The sequence below is a fragment of the Brienomyrus brachyistius genome, chromosome 6, assembly GCF_023856365.1.
Source record: "Brienomyrus brachyistius isolate T26 chromosome 6, BBRACH_0.4, whole genome shotgun sequence".
Classification (NCBI taxonomy): domain Eukaryota; kingdom Metazoa; phylum Chordata; class Actinopteri; order Osteoglossiformes; family Mormyridae; genus Brienomyrus; species Brienomyrus brachyistius.
The window spans coordinates 20045901-20060768 of NC_064538.1; the positions used below are offsets into that span (position 1 = coordinate 20045901).

The 14868-nt window shown below is 40.9% G+C and overlaps 1 protein-coding gene across 1 annotated transcript; it reads right to left on the reverse strand.

Annotated features, from left to right (window-relative positions):
- Window positions 1–714: 714 nt before the first annotated feature.
- LOC125744756 (inositol-pentakisphosphate 2-kinase-like) lies at window positions 715–13215 on the reverse strand. The gene is made up of 13 exons (XM_049016946.1): window positions 12986–13215; window positions 9915–9974; window positions 9421–9516; window positions 9107–9173; window positions 8148–8266; window positions 7917–8006; window positions 7540–7598; window positions 7353–7425; window positions 6957–7233; window positions 6349–6484; window positions 5392–5494; window positions 5153–5232; window positions 715–2173 (listed from the first exon to the last, which is right to left on the reverse strand). The coding sequence occupies exons 1-13, from the start codon at window positions 13064–13066 to the stop codon at window positions 1948–1950; spliced, it is 1467 nt and encodes a 488-aa protein (XP_048872903.1). The 5' UTR covers window positions 13067–13215; the 3' UTR covers window positions 715–1947.
- Window positions 13216–14868: the final 1653 nt, after the last annotated feature.

Consider the following 14868-nt stretch of genomic DNA (forward strand, 5'->3'; position numbering starts at 1 on the left):
ACATTCGAACTCTCGGCGTACAAGTACGGGCAATAATTTTAAAAGCTGAAGTGATAAAATACTCATGAACGGGGACTGACGGAGGCATCCTTCATGCCCTTCATGAAGAGCTTATGGGTTCATGAGGGTCAGTTAGCAGGCAAACAGGAAACAAAGGCGAAAGCCAACAATACCTTCAGTTTGTCTCCATTTCGTACATAGGTCAGAAGGGTCATCCTGTTTTTCCTTTATTCATTGGGAAATAGTCACATTCGAGAGAGGGAGATACTTACCACCTACCGCAGGCACAAAGGGAAATTAATATTTTAAAAAAACATTTATATAAACAAGACCAGAAGGTGATCAGGGGGGTGCAGGCATTCAAGAGGATCTGGTCAACTGTCTGCACTCATTAGCATGAACCACTTTCCATCCACTTAAATGAGGAAACTGAACACAGTAAGATCCTCTCCAGCATCCAGTGTCTGGCTACACACACAACGCCCAGCCACTGACTAAGCTCAGTGTCGAAATGTATGGGAAGGCTGAAGAGCAAGACCTCGCTACGCAAGTTTCTGTTCAGTGGAATTTAGTCACCGTAAACTCACAGACGCTGAAGTCAACAAAGAAGAGTTTCTCTCTTACGTAAGTGTTAAAATATTGAACAGGAGAAGACTGGTGTCTGCGTGCCCAGTACTCAATAAAGGAAGACACACAGACAATGAAATCACAAACACTTTAGCCAAATGATGATTGTTATTTTTTTTTTTATTTATTTCAGGTGAATTATTACTGTTGGCCCACAAAAGGACCTACAAGCCCATTCTTCCACAAAGAATATATAAGATGCCAATAATTTAATAATCAGAAAAATTCCTAATATTCCTAATCTGAAACCGACCACAAACCCGTGACACTCTTGCTGTGCAATGGATGATAAAAATGTCTTGCGAAAAACTTGTTTTTTAACCTGCACTGTACAGGAATTGTGTAAATTGAAGTCAGCAGACTGGAAAACCATCATTCAACACAAGATGCATATGTAGCTGAACAGGGAAATAAAACAGGAACAGCGAATGGGCAAGAAAGGTTTCATTAAAAGGTAGACATTTTAAAAATAAAATTCCAAAATGCTTCACTACTTAAAAAATTCCCATTGCACATGATGCATATAAAAAAACACTGGCAAAGCAGTGTGGGAACACATAATGGGGCGCAAAGGTCAGCTCATTTTTTTGCAGTCTGCATCAGGCAGGAAACCAAGATGCATTTTAATCTCCACCAAGCTTAGTGAGTGATACCAAGGTTATCTAAAGGTCCAGCCCAGTAAGGTACAAATGATGAAACAGTACATTTTTAAATAAATTACTTAGAAAACCTGAAATTAAAACCATTAAATATCTGAGACACAGTCAGTTTGACCATTTAACAAATGTACTCTGCACCTTCAATCTTTACCCAATGAAGCATGCATGCACACAGAGCGGTTTGGGGGACACAGAACTATGCTGTACCACCAGGGGGCTCTATACAACTACATGCCCATATTTACCAGTTGTTCTATAGCCCAGTGTTTCCCCAAGTCAGTTCTCAGGGACCTACAGACAGTCCACGTTTTAGCTCCAGGAACAGGAAGGGAGCAAAAATGCGGACTGTCTGCCAGGGAGCTGAGAAGGTACAAAAAGATGGACCATCTGTGGGTCCCTAAGGACAAGGGTTGGGAAACGCTGCTATAACCCATAAAGTGAAGCACCTTGTGTTCCAGAAGTCCCTTAACCAGGATTTCCCAAAACAAGAATAGCAATTTCCAAGAAAAGCACCCATAACCTCCTACAAACAGCAGAGCTGCACTCACACTGAGTTTTTGGCATTGAGCCTCCTATCCTCGCTGTGAGGAGAGTAGCCACATCACTGGATAGTCTATATCTGACGCAAGATGTGCAGCAACCCAGGCTATAGAAAGCTTCTTCAGATAGGGTGAAACACGAGTGTGCAGTCTTTGTCGTCAAGGAAGAGTTCTGGCAACCCCTGCTTCGGTTCGGACTGCATGCTCTTCACGTAGTTATTGACAATTTGAGAGTCCAGTTTGTAGATGTGGGGGATGCTCTCGTATGGCTTCGGGTCCAAGTCTACGATCGACACAGCACATCTAAACTTGGGCTTTGAGTGCGGAATCTCCAGAGTTGATCCGAGGCTGAAAGACAATCCAGAATACTCAAGGTCAAATGTGAGGGTACAGAGGGTTGATATACAGTGTTTTAGAATAGTCTCCTACAGTGAATATAAAACTGTGTACACACCTTTGTTAAAATGGCAGGTTTGTGTGATGTAAAAGACCACAAGAAATCATTTCGAAACTTTTTCCACCTTTAATGTGACCTATAACCTGTACAATTCCAAAATCTGTTGGGAGAATACATAAAAAAAATAATGTACAATAAGCTGGTTGCATAAATGTGCAAACCCTTTAACTGTCTTGAAGCACCTTTTGATTTAATTACAGAATTCAGTCTTGTTGGGTATAAACCTGCCATCAATTAAAGTGACTGATTAATCCCAAAATAAAGTTTAGCTGTCCTAGTAGGATTTTTCCTCACAATTACTCGGTTGCATCCTACAGTGAAAACTATGATTGGCTGAGAGCTTACAAAGTATCAAGGGGATCTTATTTTTGAACAGCATCGGTCAGGAGAAGGCTACAAAAAATTCGCATGGCATTAGATCTACCATGCAACATTGAAGACAGTGATCAAGAAGTAGAGAAAATACGATCGGATGAAACCAAGGTTGAACTTCTTGGCCACAATTCCAAAACACATATTTTTGGGCAAAAGCAACACTGCGCATCAGCAAAGGAACACAAACTTCACAGTGAAGCACGGTGGGGGCAGCATCATGCTTTGGGTCCGTTTTTCATCAGCTGGAACTAGGGATTTAGTCAAGGTGGGGGGAATTACCAGTCAACTTTGGCCCAAAACCTTTAGGTGTCTCCTAGAAAGCTGAAGAGGAATTTCACCATTCAGCATGACAATAACCCCAAGCATACATCTAAATCAACAAAAGAATGGATTCACCAGAAGAAAACTAAAGTATCTGAATGGCCCAGCCAGAGCCCAGACCCAAATCCAATTCAAAATTCTTTGTGGTGACCTGAAGAGAGCTGTGCACAAGAGATGCCCTCGCAATCTGACAGATTTGGAGCGCTTTTTCAAGGAAGAGTGGGCAAATATTGCCAAGTCAAGATGTGGCATTCTGATAGACTCCTACCCAAAAAGAGTGCTGTAATTAAAATCAAAAGGTACTTCAACAAAGAATTAGCTTAAAGGTGTTCACACTTGTGCAACCGGCTGTTTGTTTTTCCAATTGAATTGTACAGGTTTATAGGTCACACTAAAGGTGGGAAGAGTTTTGAAATTTGTCACGGTCTCATTTTTTACAGACATGTGTACATTTCTTATATCAACATTTAACTTTGCTTTCCTTTTATTACTTCAGGAACTTAACACTTAAAACAAGGAACTTTTAACATGCCCTGTTAAGTGAAAACATAACTGCTTTGTCTCTTTTCATATGGAAGTCCAGAGGACATCCATCATTATCTTTTCTGTCTTGTTATGTCAAATAAGATTCAAGCTTTAATTGTGATACAAGATCACGATGGTACGACGAAATAAAAGGTATTTTGTATAATATACTGGGACAGCATGGTTTTGGAAAATGTCCAAATATCGCCATGTGATATTGCTGTAACAGATACTGGTGCATTTATATAAATTTCTCACAAACTCATCTTGGAGTGATTTTAAAACCGCAAGAATGAAAATGATTTTTGTCTGAGAGCACATGCAATGCTCATGTAAAGGCAGTGGAGGTAAACTTTAAACTGACTTTTAAGCATATACTAGATAATCCTGATAAACAACAACTAAAATTGCAAAGCTTGGAAGTTTTTTCTCACTATGACAGTAAAAATGTTTTAGCAAAACAAAGTCCCTGCAGTATAATGTCCATAGAGTATGAAGGTATGAAAATGGCTGATCTATATCTAGATGACTAGTGATGGAAGAATTGTATGTGCATAACATGCAATGTAGGTATTAATGTTGTACATATTCCAGCCGTATAATATACTAGTCATTTCCGAATTCAGTAAAAAATACCCGCCTCACATTGTGATGTCATTCAGTGTCGGTACCTGTTTTTAACCACTGGAATGGCAACACCTTGAAGTACTGTCCTTTTGATTATTTCCTGAAATACCAAAAGTACTGTACCTGCAGCAGTTGAAAAGCACCCTCAGTGAATTCAAGCGTGGTACTTTACATGGTCTGCCACTTTTGCAATAAGTCAGATTGTGAAATTTCTTCCCTGCTAGATATTCCACGGTAAACTGTAAGTGGGGTTTCTGCAAAGTGGAAGCGTTTAAGAGCAACAAAAACTCAGCCACAAAGTGGCAGACCGTGTAAAGTAACAGAGGAGGGTCACCGAGTGCTGAGGAACATGGTGTGCAAGTTGCCAGCGCTCTGTTGACTCAATAACTGCAGAGCTCCACACTTCCTCTGGCATTAACCCCAGAGCTTCATGGAATGGGCTTCCATGGCCGAGCAGCTGCATGCAAACCTCATATTACCAAGTGCAATGCCTGACTGCACTGGGCCAACTGTAAAGTTTGGTGGAGGAGGGATAATGGTATGGGGTTGTTTTTCAGGGGTTGGGCTAGGCCCCTTAGTTTCAGTGAAGGGAACTTTTAATGGTTCAGCATGCCAAGACATTTCGGACAATTCTATGCTTCCAACTCTGTGAGAACAGTCTGGAGAAGGCCCTTTTCTGTTCCAGCATGACTCTGTTCCAGTGCACAAAGCAAGGCCCATAAAGACATGGTTCGGTTTGGTGTGGAAGAACTTGACTGGCCAACATAGAGCGCTGACCTCAACTCCATCAAACACTTCTGGGATTAACTAGAACAGAGACTGCAAGGCAGGCCTTCACTTACAACATCAGTGCCTGACCTCACAAATACTCTTCTGGATAAATGGACAAAAATTCCCACAGACACACTCCAAAATCTCATGGACAGCCTTTTTCAATATTCATTTCCAAAACCAAATGACTCATGGGGGGATCTGTAGGGATCGGCACCAACTGTGGTCCGTTACACCACTGCTGTACTCACATTTCATCCCCTTCACAAGGTGTAAGCGTGATCATGATTGAACAGTCTTTGGCTGTCATGGCGACTCTGTACTGGTGAACCTGTGGGTTGTCAAGCAGATTAACATTTAAACAAAGGAGACACTTTCACAATTTCTAATGCATCTTCAGATTTAAAATTGGTGGTTTGGGAGAGAACAGTGGATACTCTGAAAATTCCCAGTTGGGCCAGTGTTGCAATTCTGGTCAGGTCCTACTAACCTTCCCCACTGCATATTCAATGGAACCATCATCTTCAGATGGACAGTGTCTCATTCTCTCCAGAAACTTCTCGTTGTATGGTCCATCTACTTGTAATCTAGTCCTGAGAAGTTATGAGAAATTTGTGAGACCACAGTCACTCAGATTGAGACTGAACATTAACCCTCTGGGGTCGACAGCATCGTCAGCGATGCCAGGTATCTCTCATGTATTTCAGTTCATAACTCGCTGAAATTTAATTGTAGAAACATGAAAAAAACACTGTCTAAATCCGTAATCTGTCTTCTTTTCAAAACCTCCATTGTCGGAAGTATTAAAGTTTTTAAAATTTGGTTAAATTGGCAAAAAGGTAAACCATGTCACCTTACTTTGTTTTACCTGCATCGGGGGCGTGTAGTGCCACCCTCACCTGAAGATCGCTATTCGCATTCTAAATAGCCGCATTTCTGCATATTGAAATCGCATTCGCATGGTAATTTGATGAACAACGAAATAGTGAAACACGATCCAGATACATCCCCATCAGCGCCATAAAGGGGGGGGGGGGGGGGGGTGGCCAGGTGTGAATGGCTCATGCATACACATGAAAGTTGCTATATATTCAATGAATGGAGCCAGAATGTGACACGAGTTAGGTTTTTCTTATTTATTTATCAAACTTCATTCATAAGATTAAGAAGAGCTTAATGGCAAAATAAATAAATAAAATAATTTATTTGCTGTGAATTAAGCTTATGATATTGAATGAAATGTGTGATCATGATCCAGTCAGTGAAAGTGTGTTCCCTACCCCTAGACCCCAGAGAGTTAACAGATACATTCGAAGAACCCTTTGAAATGCAGCACAATTCGGATTTAAACTTTACACTTGTCTACCCCCCAGTGGAGCAAATGGCTCATTACAAGCCAGACAAGGCAATTCAAAATGCTGGTAAATGCAGCTTGCAGTCCACATACCTTTCTTCGGGACATTCCACTAGGTGCCGCTCAACACGTTTGTACAGAGGATAGAGTCCTTCAATATCAAGGTCATCCAGTCGCTGAACTTGGAGGATTTTAGACAGGACACAGTCTTTCGGCAGGCTTTGGTGCGCTGCATGAGAAGGGTAGCGGACAATCTGAAATCTGAAATACCTACTGGACATATCGCTAATTCTTACTTTCATGCTTGGCCTGTCTGAAAGTCAACGATACACAGATACCTAAATGTACTGCCCCAGAAGCCCTAATTACCCAACAACCAGATCAAGCCCAATTACAAACCTGTGAAGGACATACTGAAAATATTCACATTTACTTTTTGCACTCATTAAAAGGACCCTTGTCTATGGATCCAGGTCAACTGTACTCAGATCCAGTTACTGTGACCTCTTCTTCCCATGGCAACCAGGCCTGCTAAGTATTTTGGCACACAATTCTAATCATGATGTAATTTAATTTAATCTTGGTTTATTCAAGAGTCTCCATTCTCCAGTTGGTACCAGCTTTGACTTGGCCTGCTTGAACTTGTGGCCATGTTTGCCTTTAACTCAAAGCAAGTGCTCTTTCAAGCCCAGGGCCCTCACCTTTGAGACAATCCAGAAGCGGCAGGCTGGCATGGCATTGGTCCCTGCCCACGGGAACGTAGTCCCTGCTAGGATGCGTGGGACTTTCCGCATCCCGGCCTGTCAGCAAAGCCGTGATGATGACCTGGCTCAGCTTGTTCAGCACGGCCTTGTTGGATGGGGGATCCTGGATGAGCATGTTGGTCGGGAAGAAGTACGAGCGAAGCTGCTGCGTCAGTTTATTCAGATCATGCTGCTGGTCTGCGTCATCCATGCCTCCATAGATAAGCTCTCCATCCTGCCGAATGCATACACCATCGTGCTGAGTGGAAATCATCCAAAACAGCAAAGTAGATGACGATAACCAAGTCACAGTTCCACACGAGTTCTCATGTGTGTGTGCACACATAAACTTACCCTAAATATTTTTAAATTATTTTGTGGCTCATCCAACAGGTTTCTGATTGCAAGATGCATTCTCTGATTGTTCCTGAAAATATACAAAACAGAAATTTCTGCTTAACACATCAGATGCTTATTTTAATACCACAAGATAATTAAAGGGACCAGTACGACGTGCAAACTCTACACACTAAAATCTCACCCCGAGAACAGATCCAAAGGACAGTACTTGCTGAGTCTCTTCCAGACACCACTGCTCACCTACAGAAACACACAAGCATAATTTATAGGTGATAGGTGTAATGTGAATTTACTGGTTTCTGAGTCTCAAATTCTTATGCATGTAAACAGGTGATATTAACAGGCTATCTACCAGTAAAAACATTCTGTAAACAGCAACAGAAAAAAACTAGGGCTTCTAAAGACTCATGCTGAACTATTATTGAAACAATCTACTGCTGTGCCAACACAGAAGTTTGGGGCCCAAATGGGGGCTATTCAGCTGTGTCAAAAGGGAATCTTACTTTTATTTTCGTTCAGCCAATCATTCGTATTTCCTAACAAGCCTGCGGCGTTTACCTTCAAGCGCTGATGCATGCAGAAGCGACACACCTTCCACTTAACCTCTTTGGTAACTTGCCTCGAAAATGGAAGAAATCCACATTTGGGCTTTAAAAAAAAAAAAAACACATACAATGCATTAAAAATGACTTTGGAGAAGTGAAAACCGGCTCAGCGGAACAACCCCATAGTCTCGAAAACAATCATAAGCCAGTGGGTGCTCTGACTTCCACCCTAACGACAGTGTACCTTGATTTCTATACAAAGTGGGGGTCTGTGCTCTCGGTGATGGTCTGGAAACTTGGTCAGATTGGGGAGACATAAGGCCCACCCACTGAACCGGTCCATAACCTTGTCAGTGCGTGATTCTGCAATACACAAAACTTTACGTCAGATGTTAAGGGAATTCTAAAAAAAAAAAAAAAATGCATCATGGTAAGCTTGGCCATTTCAGGTAAAATAGTTCAAATAAGCAAATAAAATAAAATAAATATTCCCCAAAACAAACTAGTTAAGCAAGCAGTACAAAACTGCTTCATGAAGTCCCTGGGGTAGATTCTGCTCAGCCAAGCGAATGATTATCCTAACCTACTCGGCCATTTTTAACAACTAGCACGGGCAAGAAATATTTGTCAGGTGCACTGGCTAACACAGAAACTGAACACATTTCTGTTCCTCATTTTACTTCTGAAATCTCTCTCTTGGCAACGATTCACACTCCAAAACCAAAAGATATGGGTGTACATGAAGTCTTAACAAAATATAATAAAACAAACGTCAGGGAAACGTCAGGGAACAAGGGAACTCTTTAAAATGCTATATTGTACCGTTTGTGGTAAAATACTCTGACTGAACCGAACTCGATCAATTTTTTATTTGGCGCTCAAAAAAAAAAAAACAACACACACACACACACACACATTGCTGGAAACTACCTCTCTCGAATATTATGAGCAGACACTTGTAAGCAATACCTCCAGATTCTGCCCTGTGCGCATGTGGTTCTGAGAACAGATCGGTTATAAATCTAGCAAATAGTTTTTAAGTGGTACGAAACAGTGAAAGCTTAGTTTATTATAACCTTAATCAAGTGTGAGAAAGATGTTTATGAATCACTGGACTAAGCACCATGTTGCATTAATAGTTGCCTAATAATAATAATAATAATAATAATAATAATAATAATAATAATAATAATAATATTTTACCTGGTCTTTCTTGGTCAACCCTCAAAGCCAGCCGCTTCACAAAGTCAAGAGGCAACTTCACAGGTTCCTGCAGAGCAACAACTCAAACTTCAGTGCGGGGAGAGGCCATGCCATGCCATGCCTCAGTGCTCATGCAAAACACGATTTGTCAAATTGATTTTCAGCACATTGCACATTTGGCTACTTGTAAATAGCACTGACCAGCAATGCTGACAGGGTTATCTTTCCTGGAAAATATCAATAATGATCGTCAGCAGTGTTTTTAAGCTATTACCACAAACGCTCTTGTGACATGCTAAACAGTCGTGGCTTACTCCGTGGTGCACATTGATCTCCCCAAGCAATGGCCTCATAATGTGGGTACTGAAGTCCACGATATTATGAATGTCCAGCAGAGCTTGTTCGGATGTCTGAAAAGACAGAATAGCAGAAACATGTCCATGACTCAGTGACATGAGGAAATTCCGTCCAAGCACATGCTACACCCCTCTTTGTCTTCATTAGCTCCCTACAGGTGTTCCCATTGCTCATGTCAACAGTGACGTCCACGGTCAGGATCATAAAATGAAGGGAAAACAAATTCATACAAAATGGCCAGCTTTCCTAACACGAATAAAGAAAAAACAAACAATGAAAATCAAATTTTAGAAATTAAATTACTTTTAACAAGACAGAAGATGCACAACTGAGTTTACGATCAGGAGCCTTCTGGAGTGTGAGGCAGAGGTCTGGGCAAATAAATAAAATGGTCCATCCTGCACATGAGCGCATTCAGTTAAAGGGTCTGCGTTCTGGAAAAGGCTCCTACCTGATGCAGGTGCTCAAGGTCTTCTGTGGAGTACTTAAGAAACCGAAGGACCTGTGAGTGCTGCACATTGGGGATACAAATATTACATAAATAAACTGCACAGGGGAAAAAACCGTCATCCAATTCCATTTTTACAGTATAATTATTAAATATTAACACATCCACACAGCTGTACAAATATTTAGGTCGTGTAGGTATGTCCTCTTTGGCCTCCTCTCCTGCTTTTGGTAACCTCATTTACCGGAATTGTATAACATGATATGTCGATCATTTTTACGAATGTCTTTACAGAGTGATATTTGTTAGGAAAAAAATAACTCTTAATTATCCCATTCATGACAGCATAAATGGTGGAAACAATGTAACAGTAACGGTTTTTAAGGAAAAGCATGAACAAGCTAAAGTTAATATTTACCCTGATAAACCGTAGTTTAAAGTAAGTTTTTACTGTGACTAAGGGTAAAAAATTTCAAACCTATACAGCCACATTCCCCATAAATTTGCATCTCTAGTCAATTACTCAACTTCATACCCAACTCAGAATCTTACCCTCATGTGAATATACTGGCCAGCAATCTTTCTCTACACAAACAATTATAAAATGTTATCATATAAAAGGACTGAATTCCACTCAATACTCCTTGGAAATACTTAGCTACAAAGTACATCTATCCTTCTGTTTACAATAAGCACTTGCCTAATGCAGATCAGTCAGCCTCATACACATTAAACTCACATTAAACAAACAACTGGGATTTTATATTACTATACAGCTGACAGTATATTTCTCAACCCAACAAAATTATCTGAATTTTGTGAATAAATAGCTCCTAAAATGTGATCTGACCTTCATTTAAGTCATTACAAAAATGAAGAAAACTATACATTTCCCTTCTCCCAGTCTACATACTGGTCAGTATTCAAGGATTTGAGAATTGCATTCGCCTGCTTTACTTTTATTCCCCCACACTATGGAACACTGGGGGTAGAGTTTCCACCCGTCCCGTATATTTGTCCTGTATTTCCCCCCACCGTCAGCAAACTGCATCGCCTGGGGACCCCATCTACTCAGCAAATGTTGCCACGCCTAGCTGGTTTTACCAGTCCGAGAAGTTTGCGCATGACATAAACAAGTCTGTGGACATCAAAAGATCTGGGAACTTTAGTAGGTAAAGAGACACCCAAAACATTTTACATTATCAGACAAAAACTGTGAAGGAAATTATTTCAAGACAAATAAAAGTTAAAAATATTTTAGAAAACATATACAGGATAATGACATTTTAGAGGAAGATAACTAGAGTTATGCAGTTTAAATACATTGGAAAAATGGCACTTTGGTTAAGTGATGTTCAAAAAATTATGTTTAAGTGCAACGTGGATGTAAGGATTTCAGAAGACGAGTTTCAGAAGCTTAAAACCATTCATAAAAAAAATCAATCAAGCAGATCAATTGCAAATGGGCTAAATTCAGCGATGTTGCTACTCTGGGTGTCCTACAAAAGGTGGGTGTCCTACAAAATAATAATCATTTTCAAAAATCCTTAAAGAGGTAACAAAAATGTCTGGTACATTTAAGGATCTGTAGGCATCTCATACATATCAGTGTTTGTGAATTTCCCAGAATCGACACTTGTTCATGGGATGTTACTAAAAATAAAAATAAAAATAAAAATATACATGGGTTGAAAGTTTTTCACAGAAAAAAGCCATAGTACGCCACAACCACTGCAAAGGTTAGATTCACATCTAAACAACTTGTTTGGTTGGTGTTTCTAATGTTAAATATTGTCATTGTTATTTAAAGCACTTGTTCAATGAAGATAATGTCATGTGTTTGTGTGATGTGACCATCATTATTGTGATGCAGATGAAGATCAGATCACAGTTTCAAAACCAATGATGCCAAAATCTGAAGAATTTCCATGGGCTCACAAACTTTTTCTCTGCTGTACTTGTTCACGTGACCCTGGCGAATCAGTCAAACACGTCTGTCAAACACGAGACCTCCTCAGTTACCTACTGTGCTCAACAGCACATGTCTACAAAACAGATGTTTCCTCATGCACACTTCCTCTTGCATGTAAGTGGTTAGGTGTTTCTGAACAATGACCCCTCAGGTGGCAATGATACAGAGCGCAAACCAGCTCAAACCAACCATGCCTATGGCTGCATGACAGCCGAAGAATTACAGCCGTGTCACGGGTTAAACAGGGAGTCTCCTTCAACAATCCCTGGTCAAGAGATATAATGAAGAAAACATACAAATTCCACACCATGTGTAGGATGTGAAAGAGATTTGACGATCCCTAGTATGAAGCAAATCTACAATGCAATACTATATGGTATACAATATACATGTGCGAACAAAAACACACACACGCACGTATATATACCATATTACTCCACTTACTTTCTCCAGCTAATTCAAAACTTTTGTAGGAAGGTCTGCACAGTCACACATCCCTCCGGTCACAATGAAAAAAGTTTGGCTAACACGATACCCATCGAGCTAACTCCTTTTGCGGCGATTAAACAAAATCGTAAAAACAGACAGGGGTTGCTGTTACAGTGTCAATTCCGCCTTCACTTTTGATAAAATGCAATAGCGGCAACTACTCCCATAGTAACCAGACGAATCAGTCCCATACGTATATGAGAGAATCTGTGGCATTTAACAACGATAGCTCAAGTTAACCGCATAAACTTTTAGGATTAAAAAAACTCTTCAAGCCGTCTGTCAGAACGGTTAAGCTATCTATTCTGTACAAACACGAAAGCGTATCTTTTATGACTGTACTACATCTGGCAACACACGCTTCCAGTTAAGGTATCCTGGAAAACCACAACGTGACCAACGTGTCCGAAAGTAGCGCTTTCACACCTTCCAGAGGAATTTCGGTATTCAATTTTAAAACATGCCTCAACTGAATTGAACTGTCAGGTGACTAGTATAACTAGACTAGTATTAATCCCAGTGTCAGTTTTGCCCAGTGGTTCCGTAAATGAATATACTTGCATTCTACATTCAAGGAGCAGTAGTTAGCTTGATAGTTAGCTAAGCGACTCACCTGAATATGAGAAACTACTATGCTCTTGTTTCCTTCGCCGTGGTATTTCCAGCCGTTTTCATCCATTTTGTCCAATTCCATAACAAATACCACCCAGGGCCCTTATAAATTAATACCAAATTCGCTTCAGCTCAAAATTAGTCCGACCAAGTAAAAACAGCACTTCCACACACGCACACAAACCGATCGCCACTGCCTCATTCGCCTCTAACCATTCCATATTGAAAGGATGTCCCACCCATCGCCTAGTTTCCTATTGGCTTCGTTTAGGCATTGACGATTTCGATTGGTTAGTAATTGACTAAGAATCAGACGGTTTGTATTTATACCCGTAAATGTACGGAAAAGTTATGACTGGTAGTAAGGCAGGAGGTGTTTCACAATGCATCAGCTGCGACTTCGTCGTGCAGTCGTAGGTTTAATGCCTCAGTAGAGGCACCAGAAAACGGAGTAAATCATGCGATGACTATTCATTTGCAACGAATATTCTTCCAGAAGACGTCTTGGTTAACAATGGTATGCTATTCCACACAAACTCAAATAACTAATAAAGAGCAGGCAAAATAACGGAGAACCACATTGTGTTATCATTAACGCTAAAAAAGGAATAATACTAATACTCCCCGTATTAGAAACTAGTTTGAGGCATTAAAGTACAAATTCCCCAGTCCTATAAGAGCGCCCAGTTCTCTGAAACTATGATAAGCAGCACACCTTGACAGTCTCACTGATGGTGTGAAACACTGTAATTAAACACTGGCTAAACAGAACTTTAAAACAGAAAGAATTTACCTTTTGTTCTACACTACAGTAGGTAAAGCAGAAGGCTAGCCAGTAGTCACCATGCTTCAGTCTATAACATAATGTACAGTTCCAGGGGTGGGGATTCCGACCCTGTCTCATGATGGTGTTCACCCCGGCTTTGCGCTGTGTGCTGACTGCCCTGAGCTAGACAAGCAGTCAGAAGTTGGATCGATTATTTTTATTAGACTAGCAATGTAAACTGTAAGGTTCTAATGCCTGTCAAAGAACTTGTACTATACTGACTGTTACTGATATGTTTTTGCTGCAGTGTGTTGGAGTTAGATTCTGCCGAGTCCGTTGATGAGGAAAGAGATGCACACTGGAGGCGAAGGATGGTTGTAAGTCAGCTCTCTGTTTATTCGTCGCACAGATCGATCCGGGAGCCAGCCTATATGCACAGCAGTACATACCCAAGGAAGCTCAAACTCTGTTGTCTGTGTCTGGCTTATATAGCCTGTCTGGGGCATCTGCTGGTCGTGTTGTTATTTTCCACTCCCGTGACATACGTGCCATACAACTCTATTTTGACATTTGCTATTCGTTAGCACCCCCACCCACCCTGTTGTCTTATCTTTTTGCACCCTTTCCCTTGTTAGGCCCAGCATGTCAAGCATAAGCATAATGTCACCGTGACCCTCGTAAACACCTTCTGCCTTTTCGATTACACCATGGTCTAGGGCGATGCCCATTTTAAGTGTGACAAAGGTTAGCACAAAGCTTGGCCCCTTCAATTTCCCCCTTTTGATCTCTGCTAAGAGATCACTCCTGATTATACTGATTCGTATAAAATTGCTCCTGGTTATAATGATTCGTGGAAAATTTGCAGTATCCCCCTTTTCATCTCCGCTAGGAGATCACCCAACTTAGACGGGACTCTCCAGACAGGCCGATGTTACCTCGACCGTTCCACCCTCCTCCGAGGTTGACAGGAGAGGCATCATCGGCATGTACATGTGGGAGTCCCCGTCCTTCTTTTCTATAGTGGATGTAATCAGCCGGACCCCAAGAGCACGCAGGCAGGGAATGCAGCAACACCCGCAAGTAACTAGTATAGCCACAAATGTAGCAAACGATAATAA

Excerpts from the sequence above, each read along its gene's own strand:
- LOC125744756 (XM_049016946.1), bottom strand. The coding sequence starts at position 13,066 with ATGGAATTGGACAAAATGGATGAAAACGGCTGGAAATACCACGGCGAA. Across the intron at positions 9,174-9,420 it reads AGATCAATGTGCACCACGGA|GAACCTGTGAAGTTGCCTCT; the intron begins GTAAGCCACGAC and ends GTTGCTCTGCAG. Across the intron at positions 2,174-5,152 it reads CCTTGTGAAGGGGATGAAAT|CCTCGGATCAACTCTGGAGA; the intron begins GTGAGTACAGCA and ends ATTGTCTTTCAG.